The sequence below is a fragment of the Egretta garzetta genome, unplaced genomic scaffold, assembly GCF_000687185.1.
Source record: "Egretta garzetta isolate BGI_Z169 unplaced genomic scaffold, ASM68718v1 scaffold155, whole genome shotgun sequence".
NCBI classification, from domain to species: domain Eukaryota; kingdom Metazoa; phylum Chordata; class Aves; order Pelecaniformes; family Ardeidae; genus Egretta; species Egretta garzetta.
Genome location: NW_009259613.1, coordinates 1,196,273 through 1,212,138, shown reverse-complemented (window position 1 = coordinate 1,212,138; position 15,866 = coordinate 1,196,273). Strand labels below are relative to the sequence as shown.

General features: G+C 40.0%; 1 protein-coding gene across 5 annotated transcripts in view; it reads left to right on the top strand.

The window, feature by feature from the left end:
* The window catches only part of TNS3 (tensin 3), a 187,194-nt gene that overhangs the window by 136,231 nt on the left and 35,097 nt on the right, over positions 1-15,866 (top strand). For all 5 annotated transcript variants that reach the window (XM_035893956.1, XM_035893953.1, XM_035893955.1 and 2 more), the window contains 3 exons: positions 3,051-3,229; positions 3,578-3,692; positions 3,787-3,870. In XM_035893956.1, coding sequence (XP_035749849.1) covers positions 3,051-3,229; positions 3,578-3,692; positions 3,787-3,870 — 378 coding nt within the window. The remainder of the gene's footprint in view (positions 1-3,050; positions 3,230-3,577; positions 3,693-3,786; positions 3,871-15,866) is intronic.

The following is a 15,866-nucleotide window of genomic DNA, read 5'->3' as shown; positions in this document are numbered from 1 at the left end:
TTTTAGCTTAGTGTTGTTTTCTTTCTAATAGTTATAAATACCTCTCAGTAGTACTCCAGGAAGGCTGAGCAGCTAAAGGAACAAAACAAAGATTAACCTTTAACCACTGTCGTATGTTTCTGTTAGCTGTAGCATTGGCATAGTGATAATCATCTGACAAGATAAATACCTGATGCTCTTCTGATGCCAGTCTGTTGGAATGTTATTATTTGTTCTTCAGAGAAAACAAAGTTATTTTTGTAGTTCACAAGGAAGAAGAGAGAAGTGAGAGTATACAAAATGCTTTCAAAGACATAAATGTGTGCTCCTGGGATATTTATGAAGCTCTGCCAAAACTTTAAGCTAACTCCAAGAACAAAAATGAATAATGTGTCTTCTAGGAAGTCTTGGCTCTTGAGACTTTACACTGTAAAAGACATTTTTTAAATTAATAACTCTAAACATCTGTTACATTAAGCGAGGCAGCTCTGAAGTTCATTCACAAAACTAATCAAGTAAAAGTCTTTTTTTGCTGACTACTTAATTTTCATCTCTTAGATTCAAGTTATTTGCTTTAAGCTTTACTGCAATGTATCTGCACAACTTCTCCCCTCTGTTGTCCCAACATCTGCTGGGTATTTGATATGTAAAGCGCTTCCAGTCTTTTTAAAGAAAATGTCCAGTTTCCCTTAGATACCTTTTGCAGCTTTCTGAGGACCATATTAACTCCGTAGAAATTCAAGCTTCATGAGTGTATGAATATTATTGATGATGAAGCCCTCTCATTAGCATGACAAGTAAAATATGCGCTAAATTTTAAAGTCTGTTTTGACCCATCCAAGAGGCAGACATTCTCTCTCATAAAGTAGTCTAAGTGGCTGTGTTAAGTAGGAGAGGTACATTCAGAAAGAACTGTATGTACCTTAATTACCGTGGTTACAAATGGAGTGAAACTCTAATGTGCTGTTCCTGCCTTGCATTGCCTCCTGCGGAGGAGTGGGTGGGACTGGGAGTACCTGGTCTCAGATGGTCTCCTCAAAGGCTGAGATTCTGCACAGTGATTCCCACTCATTTTTCTTTACAGAAATTACAAATAAAAAAAGAATTCCAATGCAAAAAGTTGGTAAATTCTGGAGAAGTTCAAACTCTGTCTACATTCCTAAGTGTCTTCAATTTCAGTAGAAGTCTTCATGACTTTTTAGCATCACTTAAGAGGTTTGGAAAATATTTGTGATTTCATGTCCTTTTCTGGCTTCAAAAATCTTGTTTGATGCATGTAGTTTGCTCACAGTGTCTTCAGAAGATACTCTTTCCACTTGAAAGATTGCACATAAAGTTTCTAGTCAGCAAAAAGGGGTTAAGTAAGTGTTTAAAATATGGGTCCTTAAAAAGTATTTTTAGTTTTCAAGCTTGTATCATGAAACAGAATCTCAGATGTGTCTTTTCCAAAATGTGCTAGGTATATTTATATTGACCCGATAAAATAAATAACTGGCTAAATTCCAACCCTTGCCATTCTGTGATTCTGTGATTCTGTGAAATTTGGACCCTGAAATTTAACCCTGTTAGTGCAATTTTCAAAAGTGACTAGCAGGTTTTTATTTATTGGCTTTAATAGTAGTTACTATCACACTGGCTTTGATGGTAGCAGAGCTGGATTTCTGAAAGTGTCTAATTCTGTAGTTTTAAGATAAGCCACTATTTGCCAGCAAGTTAGTCAGGTTGATACATATGTATGTCAATGCTGAATCACTTAAGTACCATGGATTTTAGTCTGAAATCCCTGTCTGTATTTTAATCTTTAATAAAAACTGTTCTCCTATACAGAAACTTATGTGTGCATTGATGCTCTATAATTGTGCTATATAATCAAGGTGAAATGTATATAATACATGCACTTTAGGCTGCATGCCAGATTTCACACCTTGGCTTCTCTCAGCTACTTCAGGTGAGGAAATGGATGTGTCTGGAAGGTGCACACTGTTGCCTTTCTCCATTGAAGTGGCTGGTTCAACCCTCCTGCTGGTTCAGATGAAAGGCACACTTTGGACTCCTGCTGTTATGGCTGGTGATATGACTGGGGTGTGTAGGAGATGTGCTTAATCAACACATACTTAAGAGTTGGAAATTATTTTAAGAGTTTAAATGACACCAAGCAATGAAAATGAGTTATTTCAGAAATCCTTAACTCTTTTAGGAGAAATACCTAATTCTCAAAGATATTTTTGTATATAGAGACAATAAAAGCTCTCAGAGCTGAGAGTGAGAAGTTGCTATGCATATGGCTGTATTTAATACTGTCCTGTGGCTACACAGTAAGGACTACTGTGGGATCCTTATCGTTGACTTATTCTTGTGAAGAAGGGTGGAAAAAGCAGTTGCTGCAGGAATATTATGAAAGTGCCTGTTGGTGGGAGTGGATGACTAAGTGTAAAGTCCTGCTATTCATAAAGATGTATCTAATTGCATTCTCTTAAAAATTACTTTGGAAACAGATACTGCTTTATGCCCTTGAATATCCTGGGTGGTTCTGCTGGCTCAGCTGACTGTGTTCTGTTCCTCAGACTCCAAAAGGTTACAGTTCTTGTGTGTATCTAATACCTAATTTTTGTGATTAAGTGTGATTGCCATGTCTGTCACAAAAGGTGTACAAAAAGTGCACAAAAGTTAGATTTATGAGGGCCAGGGTCTGCATTCGCTAAAAAGAAGTTGGTTTTTCGGGAAAAATGCAGTCCTGGAAAGCAGCAATGTTTTTGCTGAGAGCCCCTTGTGTGTTAGGATGGAGAGGTTTCCCATTTGCCTGCCGGTTGCGCCCCCTGCTGGCAGACTCTACCAAATATGAGCATCAGCAGAAACATGCTGCTTCACTCCTCTGGAACCAGGTGTACTTCAAATATGTTCCAACTTGTTCCCCCCCCCCCCCCCCCCCCTTATGTGGTTTTGTATAGCAGTTATGAAACCTTCATGAGCATTTTTGAACAGAATCATTCAAGGCACAATAGTAAAGTTTGTTTTAACAGCTCTAACTGAAAAAAAATAGTTTATTATTCAGTTTACCTATTTGTTTTCAGCAACAGGTACACAAGATGACGATGCAACAGAAGGAAGGATCAGAAAGTTAAGTGTTGGGCAGTATGACAATGATGTGTCCGGGCAGCCATCATATAACAGGTGTGGATGGATGAAGTCTCTTGCTACTGACCAGGTTGTAAAACCAGGATCACCAGTTCCTGTAGGGGAGAGCAAGGAGGTAAACAAGAATTTTTCAAAAAATGTTTATTGAAGTGAATGGCCAATAGGGAGTCCTGTGTTCATGTTCAGTGTCCAAAATCAGTGTGAAGCAGTTGGGCAGTTGCATCGTGGCAATAGAAAAACAAACTACTGTAGTTATCTCAGAAGTGCAATTCAGTGTGTAAGGATATACTACTCTCGTCTTCTCCGTGTGTTTGCATGTTTTCAGTGTTCAAGATCTCTCTGCTGGAACAGTGGATTGGATTATATGAAACCTTCTGTAATCTCATGAAAAATGCCCCACAATGTTTTATGGTTTAGTGGGAATTTTCACACTGTAATTTTGCTTTTTTTGTGCCCTTTCTAGATGGCTGTTGCACGCTACCAAGATGAAATAGATGGGGGAGTCTTCTCAAACAAAAATGGAAATGAAGCTGTCCCACCCACGCCAGCTTTTCCCCTGTCACCAGAGGCATCATATGGTAAGGAAATGTCTGTCTATTTATTTATTTTAGTAGCACTATTAACATTTTAGCTGTTACTGAAGAGGGAATTTTACTTTTTCTTCTCTCCTAGTGAAAACACCTCCTCTATACCATCAGTGGATTCCTGCCAGCCAAAAGGTCAGCAGCCCATCTGAGCTGTATAGAACCAGCCCTGGTAAGATAGCCCTACTTCTTAAATAATTTGAAACTGAACTGTGTATGAAGGCAACTAACACAACAGTGGTTATTCCATTATAAATAGGACATATACCTGGTGAATTTAGATCTGGGCAAGTTGGAGAAATAGAATGTAGCAGTACTATCTTAATCATATAAAAAAGAAGTAGACTAGGAAGAATTAACCAAGAAAGTTTTAATGCCATGAATTGCCAACAGGGAGTCCCATGTTCCTGTTCGGTGTCCAAAATCAATGTAGAACAATTAGACAGTTCATCGTGGCAATAAAAGGAAATGCAATTCAGTGTTTAGGGCCGTCCTGCTCTTGTTCTCTGTATGTGTTTGCATGGTTTCAATGTTCTGTGATCTTTCTGCTGATATTTGATAATATCAAAATAGTACTGTCAGGAGACTTGAGTTCCTTGTGATTTTTAGTAGGTTTTGTCTCCATCTGAGGAAAGAGGGTTGATATCCATGTTGCCATCTTGCTAGGCAAATGAAGCTGACAGAGCTTGGCAGCAGCTACGTTCAAGTCAAGGAGATCCTTAATCAAAGGAATTAACCTTCTGGAGGGTTTTTTGCCACGATACAGATTGTAAATGTGCAAGCATGGAAAATCAGTTTGTAGTAGATTATTACATGATAAAAGATTTAATGTGATCTAGCTGTGAATTCTGTTAATAAAGGATTCTTCTTTGAGGCCTTAACTCCTTACTGCTAAAATTAGCAGCAAAGCTATTGTTAGCTGTCACCTTTTCTGTGTGAAATTATTTTAAAACTTACGTTTAAAAAAAAAAACTGTTTTCATGTGACTGCATCAGAAAGTGCTGGACATAAAAGGAAACCAACACAATTTATTTAAAACCTGAATAAAAATCAAAGACATTAATTTAAATTGTATGCATTAGAAGATGTTCAGATGGTAATTCATGTGTGTGTATATATATAGTTTTATTACTTAGGCTGTGACTGTCTTCTCAGGCAGGATCTTGATAGTAGAGTTTCCAATAAATTTGGTGGTGGATTTTGAAGCTAGTTACAGTGTTGTGTTTTTAACATTGGGAAAAAAACCCTTCCTGTTTAATTTGCCTCATTTAATAGTTATCAAAAGCAAATAACATCAACACAAAATAAAATTATCTTTAGTAATAAAGCAATCTTCTACCCTGTTCAAGACATCTCTGTATGGTTCAGTTGCTGTGGCTTTGCTTTTTACTTTTTCAACTCTTAAACAATTAGTGGTAGATATTCTCCTGAGAATAGCTTCAGCAAATCAATTACAGGTTGCTTATCTTGAATTAATCTACTGAACACTTTGTTGTTAAATGGTTTCCATCAATGTTGATAAGAGGTAGGACTTGCCCTGGAAATTTTTGTAGCTTTCAGTGTATTTCTCTATTTTCTTGGTGATTCTTCTGCTTAATTCCAAATGCTGTCATCTCTCAAATGCTGGGTTTAGATATTCAGTCAATGGGACAGTGAAAATAATTACTCCAGCTTAGACCAAAGCAGGTAATTCTCCATTTGAATGCCCCTTTAAAAATTATACTGAAGGTGCACTGAATGCTACAGGTTAAGTGCTCAGCTTCCTATGGCTTTGCTTTTAGCCGCCAAACATAATGTACTTTGACAATAAAGGTTAAAGGTGTATGAGGTGGGTCAGCAAGAAAACATGCAATACACCATTAGTGAGCACCTCTAAGAAATGTTAGTTGGGTGACTTTCCCACCAGAGCATAGAAACAATACCAATTGCCAGAGACAATACTAGAACACTATTTTAAATATTTTTTTCTTTTCTCTCTTTTTCCCTTCACTCTTCTACTTTATTTATTGCCTGTAACTACAGTAAGTGTCTATTTACTGTATTTTCCTACTTCTGTGTCTTGTGACTTTGGCAAGAAATGAAGATGTCTTCTCATTGCTTTTGCTACCAGTCACTAATTCATGGCCAGAGCAAGAGCATTGTGTTGTATGTGTTGAATGAGGCAAAGGATCTGAAGGGAACAGAAGGAGCTGTTCCTGTGGTTGAGACTGCTCTATTGCGCATGTAACAAAGGTGACTCTAACAGCATGCAATTTGCAAGAATTCTTACAGCCCCAATTTTTAGTACTTTCCTTTGCAGCCTTGCTCTTCTTTTAAATGCTTTCATATTTTTTATTTTGGTAGAAGCTGAGAAACATACTCACTTCTGCAAAGATTTTCAACGGATTGAGGCCTTTGGAGTCATGGTCTCTGGAGTCATAATTTCTGCCATTAAGATATTGCCCCTTTTGTCTCAGTTCAGATCACCCTTGAATTCAAAATTGTGTTGTTCTGCATCTCAGCTTTGCTGCTTATTTGCATTCCAAGTTAGTGAGGATGCTATAACATCTGGCTACCAATTACCTATATTACTGTCTTGTTTCCACCCCATTTCCTTGTAGAGATTAGCTTTAACTGTAGTTAGCACTTATATTAAGGGAGGAATAATATGGGTTTTAGAAAAGTCTAAATGTATACATTTTAAAAGAACAGTACATGTTTTTGTGTATTCTGTGTTCAAGAATTACAATGACATCCAGTCTTTATGTATGCAAAGTGATAAAATTATCTGTTCTTTTGTAAATTATTCTTGTTGTAAACTGTGTACCTTATATCTTGAATGCATCTAATTCTGATTCTTCAACTGTTTATTGAAGTGAATGGCACCATCTTCACTGAAGCCTGACAAAACCTTGTATAAAATGGTGCTCTGTTAGCCCTAGAAATCTTAATTTCCTTTCCACTTTGAAAGTTATTTCTCTGTCTGCCTTTTATTAGATATGCCCTACCTCTTCTTTCTCCCTTTACATTTCTTTAAGATATCCTGCCTGCACCAGCTAGAAAGAGCACGATTTCCTTCCAGAGCCTTGTTCTTTCTCAGATGGGAGCAAGTTTAACCTCCCTCAGTCTGTGTTCAGGTATGCAGTCGTTTCATGTCAGCACCACTGCTCCAGTGATCATTTGCTGCCATGGTTTCACTGTCCTTTTCTTCACTTTATGTAGCTTGCAAGTAATAACAGCAGCCATGGAATTCATTATGAATTATCTTTTGAAAGACACGTTGTTTCTTAAAACAAACTCGAGCAGTCTATAGATTGGCTAGTTTACCGCGTGAAAAAGCAGGCTCCAGATAGAACCCAGATATAGCTGAGTAACACAGTAGCCATTGTACATCCCACGGGAGAGTCCCACACATCAGTGAAGGAACAGAAGCACTATTTGTACAGCATTTTGAAGCTTATAAAGGCTCTCTTGTCTCAGCATACAGCTAATTGAAGGCCCTTGGAAGCATATAGAAGTAACAAAACCATAGCAAGCTGTTTGCCAGAGAATTGAACTCTGGCTAACCATCCCTGCCACTCCACCCCTCAGGCTGGACATGAGGAGCTGCCCCTTCTTCAGCCCTGGCCAAAACGTAGACAGAACTTTGCAGAAAATCTGCATTCACAAACAGGCACTGTCTTGTAGCACAAGGCAACAATCTGTGGAACAAGGGAAGATTGTCTGTAATCCTTTATCCATGTACTGACAAAGAGAAGACATGATGTCCTGTTTTTCCATCTTTTCTGAACAGCCTAAGTGAACTTGCATAGTTCAAGCAGTGCATATGCTGGAATGATAGCACTGCTGCTGGTGTGAGGAATCTCAGAGCCTTCAAGCATGTGTAAGGCCTTGCCTTTTCATACCCACCATGGAGCTTAGCCTAGGTACTGTACTCAAAGCTTATGTTACACATATGAGCTGCATCCTTTCTAAAAATTGTCAAAAATGTCATCTTTTCTCCTCCTGCTGTCACGGAACTCTTCAAGACCAGACACTGGCTTACTTCCACAGTTTTTCTGGTATGACTCTGTTCACAAGCATAGAATTTACCATGAACCTTGTGGCATTTTCAACAAATTATAAAGCATACTGCTTCCACGTGATATTCCTGCATAACAAAACATTGGGATGGGGGGGAACTGCAAGAATATAAGGGAAATTGCAGGGGTGGGACCTGAGGTTTGTGCATTTTGTCTAATGCGTTTATATGATTAAATGCTTCACTGGTGGCTGCAAAATAAAGATGAGATAGAGCAATGAACCCTCATAATTCAAATTAGCTCTTAGAGACGTGGACAATTTGAGCACTTGCCGCCATTTCTAAAGGACACATGAAAAAGCTCATGACTTGTATAAAAGGCTGTTGATCTCTGTTCACTGTACGCTGGCAGCATTACCAATTGAAGCATGCAAATACACTACTAATAAATGTACTAAATATACATATGAGTTACAGTAACAACTTGAAAAAATAAGTGGCCCACCATTTTTCTAACATTTCAGAAAGCAAATAAAAACCAGTACGCTAGGAAATTCAGAGTTGCTTGATTCATTCTAAGAAGTGGTTGTGTTTATTAAGTGATAGGTATCGAGCTTTTGGAGTATCGCCTTTAGTATATTCCTGTCCTCTGTAAAAATGAAGTTTTGCATAAGATGCTTTCTATCATGGTTAGTAAATTGCACCAAGAGTATATGGTGAGTACTCACTTGTGTGCTCTCTCCCTTTCTCTTTATCTCTGTTTACCATTTTTTAAAAGCAATTGTGTGTATTTTATCCAACAAACAGACATTTACAATAAAAAATTAAAGCTTCTGATTTAAGTATTGGATTTAAGGTTAATCCTTATTGTCTGCATATTACTTACTTATTTTCAAAAAGTCTTGAAAAATCACACAATTCCTTCAATAGCCTTTGGAACTATCAGTTTGCTTTTGTTTATTTTCACCTCCTGCTCTCTTCTACCACCCCCCGCTCTGAAAACCTGAGATCTTCCCCAAGTGACTGTAGGATCCCTGGGGGGCCACAGGTACATTGAATTGTTTCCCTTCAGTTCCCAGAAGGTTTGGCACCAACATAGCACTTGGAATGGGAAAAGTGGGAGAAAATTCCTGGAGAGGAGAAAAACTACATGCATGTGTTGGGGGAGAAACAGCGGGAAGGAAGCTGGGGAGGAGTAGAATAATTGTAGCTGGGGCTGAGGGATGTAATGAAAGTATGTTTTGAAGAACCATCACAGAAAGCAGAATAGATTCTTGGGTTTGGTGGTTGGGTTTGGTGCTGGGTTTTTTTTTCAGTCCTTCATCAAGCACTGTGTTAAAAGCACAAAAACTAAATGGGTTGTAAGTAAAATTAAGTTTGAATAGTACTTAAATAATTAAGTAATAAGTACTTACAAATTAAGTTTGAAATTGTAAAATCAAGCTCAAACACTATATGAAACAGCAAAGTATAATGTTAATGAAAATGTTTCTGCTGTCCTTAGATTTTATTTCTTTTACCTTACCATTTATTTCTATGCCCGAGTGGCAGCGTAGCAGTTTGAAAACCCTACCTGCTTGTGTTCAATTGCCACAAATACTTTGGCAATTAATTTATAATAAAGGATGTTTGAAAAAGACAAAGTTTAAGAAAACATTAGAAAACAAAATAGAGAATGTTGAATATGTTCAAAATATGTCCTCTGTATGCCATATTTGTTCTACAAATTTCATTCCAATTTATATTTGCTGTCAGGGAGCATACTATATAGCCTCTCTGGATCATTGCTAAGCACCAGAGTCAGCTTACCAAGTAGATGCGCTAAAAGACTTGTAAATACCTGCATGTCAAAAAACATTTTTCAGATGTCATTCAGGGAATTGATGGATTTTGGAAACTTCAGGCTGAGTTGCTCTGAGAGGAAAAGCAGGTCAGAAAAGGCCCATGGGTTGCCAGGAGAGAGTATCAAAGCAAGGGAGTGTAAGCACTGATGGTCGCAGGTCTGGCACTTGACAGTATGAGGAATCCTCCTCTTGCGCCCACTGCCCAGTGCTGAGGGCTCTGAGTTCAGTGGGGATCAGCATTGCAACCAGCAAGGTATTGTGACGAGAGTGCAGTGACATTGTATGTGATTGCTCAGGTCTTGACAGGTCTGTGCAGTCATGCTATTAAAGCATTTACAAGGGTGATTGTCTTCTCCATTTTCCACCAGCTGAACCTAAATCTTAGACATTTTCTAAATCACATTTAGAAGGAGGAGGAGCTTTTTCATGCAAATCTAATAACCATTTCGAGTGTTTGTGTGTCATGGGAGAGGTCCAAGGTCGTCTCCCTCTTCTGCATGATTATCAGTAGGACTTGAACCAGGCTTTCCTACGCAAGTCTGAAAACTATGATGCTTTTGAGCCAAATGTCTTTTTCTGGGTTAGTTCATACACATTACTATTTAATACAAGTTAGAATAGCGGTAGAGCAGGCCTCTCACAGGAGGAAAACCGATTTAGAGGATAAAGGGCTAACTCTGTTACTCTACTTAAAGTCTATAAGTATGAAACTTGTGTAAAAATATTCTTTTGCTCTGGAATTGTCAGATTTCTACAGTAGCATAAAACCTCCCTTGTGCAGTGTTTATTACCTAGCTTTAGGTGACCAAGTGGACATGATTCTTCCAAAGCTTGCATTTCCCATCTGTTACATGGCAAAGCCAGGCTTGTGCCCTGGGGCTTTGAATTCCATTCAGCAGCAATACATCTGAAAGTTTAATTGTGCAGTGTACAGCTTACATCCCTCCTGTAGCTCTAGTCCAAAGGCATTTTTTCTTGAGAGAAAGCAGTGGCATTATCTGGTATTTATTTATTTAAGGGTTGGGTTTTTTTGTATTTGCTGGCCAAGATAAATGATTGTACTTGGAATATGCACCTATTAGCTGAAAAGATGATGGCATTTCCAAAGGTACTGAACAGTTTTTTTGTTATCTTCACTGGTATCTATGAGCATGTATAATTTCTAAAATTCAGGCGATAAAATAAACAGTGTAATTCTGAAGTTGTAAATGCCAAAAAAATGTTGTTTACATAATCAAATTATTACACAGGAAAAAATGTGTTTATACAAGCCTTCACTGTTGTAACTTTTGATCATGGTCTCAAAGCAGATGTGCCTCTTCAGTTAAACCTGAAATACACCCTGATAAACCGCCCCCCACACTGTATTTTTGGTTTGTTTTTTTTTTTTCTTTTTCCTCTCTAAGAACCAGTAAAAAATTGATTAGTTGAGAGGTTTCTGAAGCACTAAGTTTTAGAGAGTTAGGTTTCTGTTTTTCCCTTGCAGCGGGACACAATCATGCGTTTACCCACATAAATCTGTCATTTGACCAATTACTGTGTATGTATTCATTGAAGTATATATGAGTAATATCTTACACATATACAAAAAAGAGAAGAATCTGAAGCTGAGAAGTCCACTAATTTTTGCTTGTTCTGAAGATGCAACAGATAAGCCATTGGCAGAAATTTATCAGCAGTTTAACAGAAATGCAGATTTGGATGAGCAGGCAGTCTGGCAGATGAGGATTGCTTTCACAGGTACCTGTTGATGCTAGTTAGCAGTGGGTAGCATGCATTTTTGAGATGTTACTAGTCCTTTTGTCTGGAAAAGCTTAAATGAACAAAAATCCATGGGAACAACTACTTCCCTTGCTATGATTATGTGAAACAAGCTTTTTCAAATTTTCCAGGGTGAGGCCTTCTACTATATGACGTGGCACTCGACGACTGATGTGCCAGAGTAATCCATGTAGTTTGAGGGAAGGTTGAAGGAGAAAGCTCAAAAAACTAAAGTACAGCTGGGAACGCACCTTTTCAGAACAATGAAGTCTTAAAATGATCCTGTGTTTGGGTGCCTGGGAAGGTCTGGTCTGCTGCATTCCAAGTCAAAGATGTACTGTAATTTCAGAATTACAGACCTACCAGTGTTCAGTGAGGACATGAAGGGAAATACACATTCAGTCCCACTTAAGTGTTCACAGTCCAAAGGCCATATTGCTCTGGTTTTTAAGATGCTGTTCTCCCTGATCTTGATTTTTTTCATGTTTATTTCCTCTTGCAGAAGAGGATAAAATTAAATTAGTCTGTGTTTTTCTACACCTGAGTTAGACATGTTATTTCACAAAGCCATTCATATTCAGACACCTAGTAGACAAAATCTGAAATTGCACTGTTGCTCTCACATTTCTGTCTATCATGGGACTAGCAGGGAAATGAATGTATGTCATTCCTTCACAAATTGTGAAGTTTGCTGAATTTGTGTCTGAGGGCCACAGTGTAGCCATCTCCTGCAGGGTTTTCTGTTGGAGAAAGGTGCATGTTACAGCTCAAGCCCAGAATTTTAAGCTAGTTTGGATAGATCTTGCAGTGTGCACTGTGATGGTTCTAATGAAACTGGGAATCTTGCGCACTTTAGCTAGGCTAACTGTAGATGGGCCTTGCTATGTGAGTAAATACTACCACCTGGCAGAGGATAGAGGACCTGATCTTTGTGCTGTGCCTGGCACAGGCATGAAACCAATTCTCCTTGCCAAATAACAGACCTTCTCCTTTTGGTATGGCATTATCTTGCAAACTGCGCTCACCAACCAGTTCCTCACTCGAGACATCCAACACCCACCTCTCCCTTCCTAACTCTTACTTCTATGCTTTTGTATACAATAAAATTTCAGTTTTTGTATCTCCTGGCTTTAGAGTTTCAGATAATTTTTTTTTTTTTCTTCCCTGGAACTCAGCTGGTTGAAACTTTGAACTTATGACAGGAGGACAAACAAAAGGTGAATTTTTGTGTCAAGCGCCTTTTGTTTGTCATTTAAAAGTGTTCATGTCAAAGAGGTTTCATTGATGAACAGCCCCCTAAGTATAACCAAGTCTGATTGTGTTAGAAAGCTCCATGCAAAAAAAAAAAAAGTTAATTTGATAAAATATTGACAAAACTGAATTATATTTAATGATTTTAATTACCTGGGTCCTACCTACATTACATTCATACATTACTTCGGAAATAAACACTTTCTCACTTAACCGAGCCTTCATGTGGTATCTCAGAACACTGCTACCTTCTTGGTTAAATCTTCATTCTCTTTCTAGTTCAGCAAGTGTAAATAGCTGAACAAGCAAAGCTTCCAAGACATGAAAATCGGGAAGGAAATGGGACATCCAAAAGTTTCCTGTGATTACAGTGCTTTTCATGCAGAGCCAGGAAGGCCTTTCTATGGAGAGCAATTTTCTGTAATAATTATTGTTTATAGGTGTTTGAAGGCTGTGTTTGACTGCATTTGTCTCTGCCAGGAAGCATCCAAGACAAAGTGTAGTTGTATAATAAATTAATCAAAAGAACTGATGGCAATTCTGGACTGCTTCATTAACGTGTTCTGCCCCTGGGGCAAGGTTTGTTCCTCATTTTTTACCTGATATTATGGTGTGTATTGCAACTAATCCTTGCTATTTGGTTCTCCTGAGTGCACCCATTATGAAATTGTTTAATAGAAGCAGCTGCTATGATGAAAATCAGTGGTTGGAGTGAATATTCTTATAAAGGAATAGTTTGATTTAGTCTACCTTTTGGTCTGTGGAAGAAAGCAACATTCTAATTAGTTTGCCAGTACTCTTCTGTATAATCAAGCCCATTTGTATAAAGCTATCAAAAGCGTTTAGTACACGTTAAAATATGTTGCTGTTAGAAATTTGAAAGCAATTGAGTAGTTTGGTACAGGGAAGCTTTAAATGGTTGTATATGTTGCTGTCCGTATCAAGTAATTTCCTATAGTCATCCTTTCAGAAAATCCGGTGCCCTGGGCCACTGAAGAACAATCTGAGGAGGAAATGTGCTGCCCATTGCAGCGCTGCAGTGTTTCCACTCATCTTCCTGACCCATAAATAAAACCTGCTCTGAACAATGATAGGGCGATGTTGCATGCAGCACAGTAGGGTTGCACGTGGTGTTTTGTGAAAGAAATCTTGGGAAGTGAGTCAAACTTTATTCAGAGCTCTGGATGCTAAATTTATCGGAGAATTTGGAGCCAGTTGGGCATTATAGAGCAGCTGGGCTTTGGTCCACGTTAAAAAGTGCTTGTCCATTGGTTCTCAGTTTCGTGTCCTGCATCTCTCTGAAAGAAACAAATCACTGAGGTCAGAGGAAGCAGTGGGGGGGACGGGGCATCTGCTTTTAAACAAACAAACAACAAACCAAAGAAACAACCCCCCCCAAAACCCAAACCTTTTTTTTTGACGAGGCGGAGCCAGGGGCGCGGAGATGCGCTGAATGGGCGGTCTGGCCGACGGGCGAGCAGCGAAGTTCCCCCCGGCAACGGTCGGGGCGCTGTTTTCCGCCCGGCTAGGGTGAGCCCTGGCGGCCTTCAGCCGAGTGGCCGCACGGAGCGGGGGAGCCCGGTTTGCTTTCGCCGCAGAGGCTGGAATCCTCTCCGCTGGGGAGAGCAGATGGGATGCCGGCCGGCGAACGCGGGGAGCGGCCTTCCCCAGGCCTGCGGGCGGCGGGGCAGGCTGCCTCAGCAGGAGGGAGCCGCCTGAGCAGGAGGGAGCAAAGATTTCGGGCAGCCCGTGCTCCGCGCGAGCGCTTCTGCCACGATGGCTTCCATAGGTGGGTTCTGGGTTTCCTGCTCGCGCCCTTTTTTTGTGCGCTTTCCTCCGTCTGGAAGCTCGTTTTGCGAGGCTCGCGTTTCGCTGCCCGCCGCCTCCCGAGCACCGCGCAGCGGCGGTGAGATGTAACCTGAGGGGTGCGTGTGCGCGCGGCTGGGGGGCGGGAAACGGGGGGTAAATAAAACGAAGACCGACGGGCCCCCCCAGCCCCAGCCTCCTCGCCGGGGGCGCGCGGTTCCTGCGGGGCGCGTCCCGCGCTTCTGTGCCGGCTGCGAGCTCCGCCGGAGAGGAGCAGAGGAGAGGGTTGCGCCTTGCGTGGTTACGTAGCGACATTTGGGGTCCGCAGAGGAATTGGAAAGTTTGCAGACGAGGAGCACTGTCACTATGGGCTTTTTTCATGTGATCGTGAACGGAGTGGCAGAGGGTACGAGACAGAGTCCATGAGCTCTGTCAAGTTGCTTTTCTGCTGAGGAAGACTTCCAATTTTTTTCTCTGTGGTGGTGGTTTGGTTTTTTTGGTTGGTGTTTTTTTTTTTCAAAGTAGAAGTTGGGACTGCCCAGAACATACATAATTGCTGACTACGTACAAAAACTTTGTCCAGGTTGATTCTTTTTCCTCCCCCGAGGAGTTCCTAGTAATGTTATAGCAGCATTAAATTCCCTATCAAAAGCATGAAAAATGAACTGACTTTGTAAACATAAGTTTTTCCTGAACAAGAGATATCAGTTTTCCTGCTGTCTTGCTTAATGATAAAACCAGTGTATAGTGCCACTAGCACTGGCAGAGTAATTCTTCTAATTCAGGAAGTACATGTAAAATACTCTTGCTTTCTTATTCCAGATCTGAATTTTCCATCAAAAAACAATATAGCCCTGGAGCAGCCAACGATTGCATGGTATGATGTGCAGGATGCACCAGAATAAAGAGCCTGATTCTTATGACCTTAATGCACACAATTTTTCTATTTAGTCAATAGCAGTAGATGCTTGTGTAAGGACTGCCACCCTAAAAGGAGAGTTACTGAATCAAAATTCTTAAGATGCGGACCAAGAGCACACCTAATAGCTTCACGTGAAACTGAACAACGCTAAAGATAAAAGTGAAATGAGTTTGTTTTTATCTGTTTCAATTCCAGATTATTAAAAGCAGCTTCTGAAAAATCAGTTCCTTTTCTGGTTCTAAAATGAAAATGGTTTAGGTATACTACTTCAAAACTAAAAAGCAGCCCTCGCTTTTGGTATTCAGGCTGCAGTGAGCTGGGTTCAGCCATTGTTCCATGTGAGTGCCTGCAGAAAAGTGAACAGGTTGAAGAGGGCCACACTTAGAATTTTTCTGACAGTAGAAGAGCAGGACCAAAGTGAGACTTTTGGTAGAGGGTCCGAACATCCGTTTGATTGCTTCCATTCCTCTTGCTAGATAAGTACTCTTCAGACATCAAAAGCGGCATACTTGCATCGCTCTGGTGCCTCCTGGAACCAGGGAACTGGGCTGAGACAGGAAAAGGGGAGTTCAAACTCCCTCTTT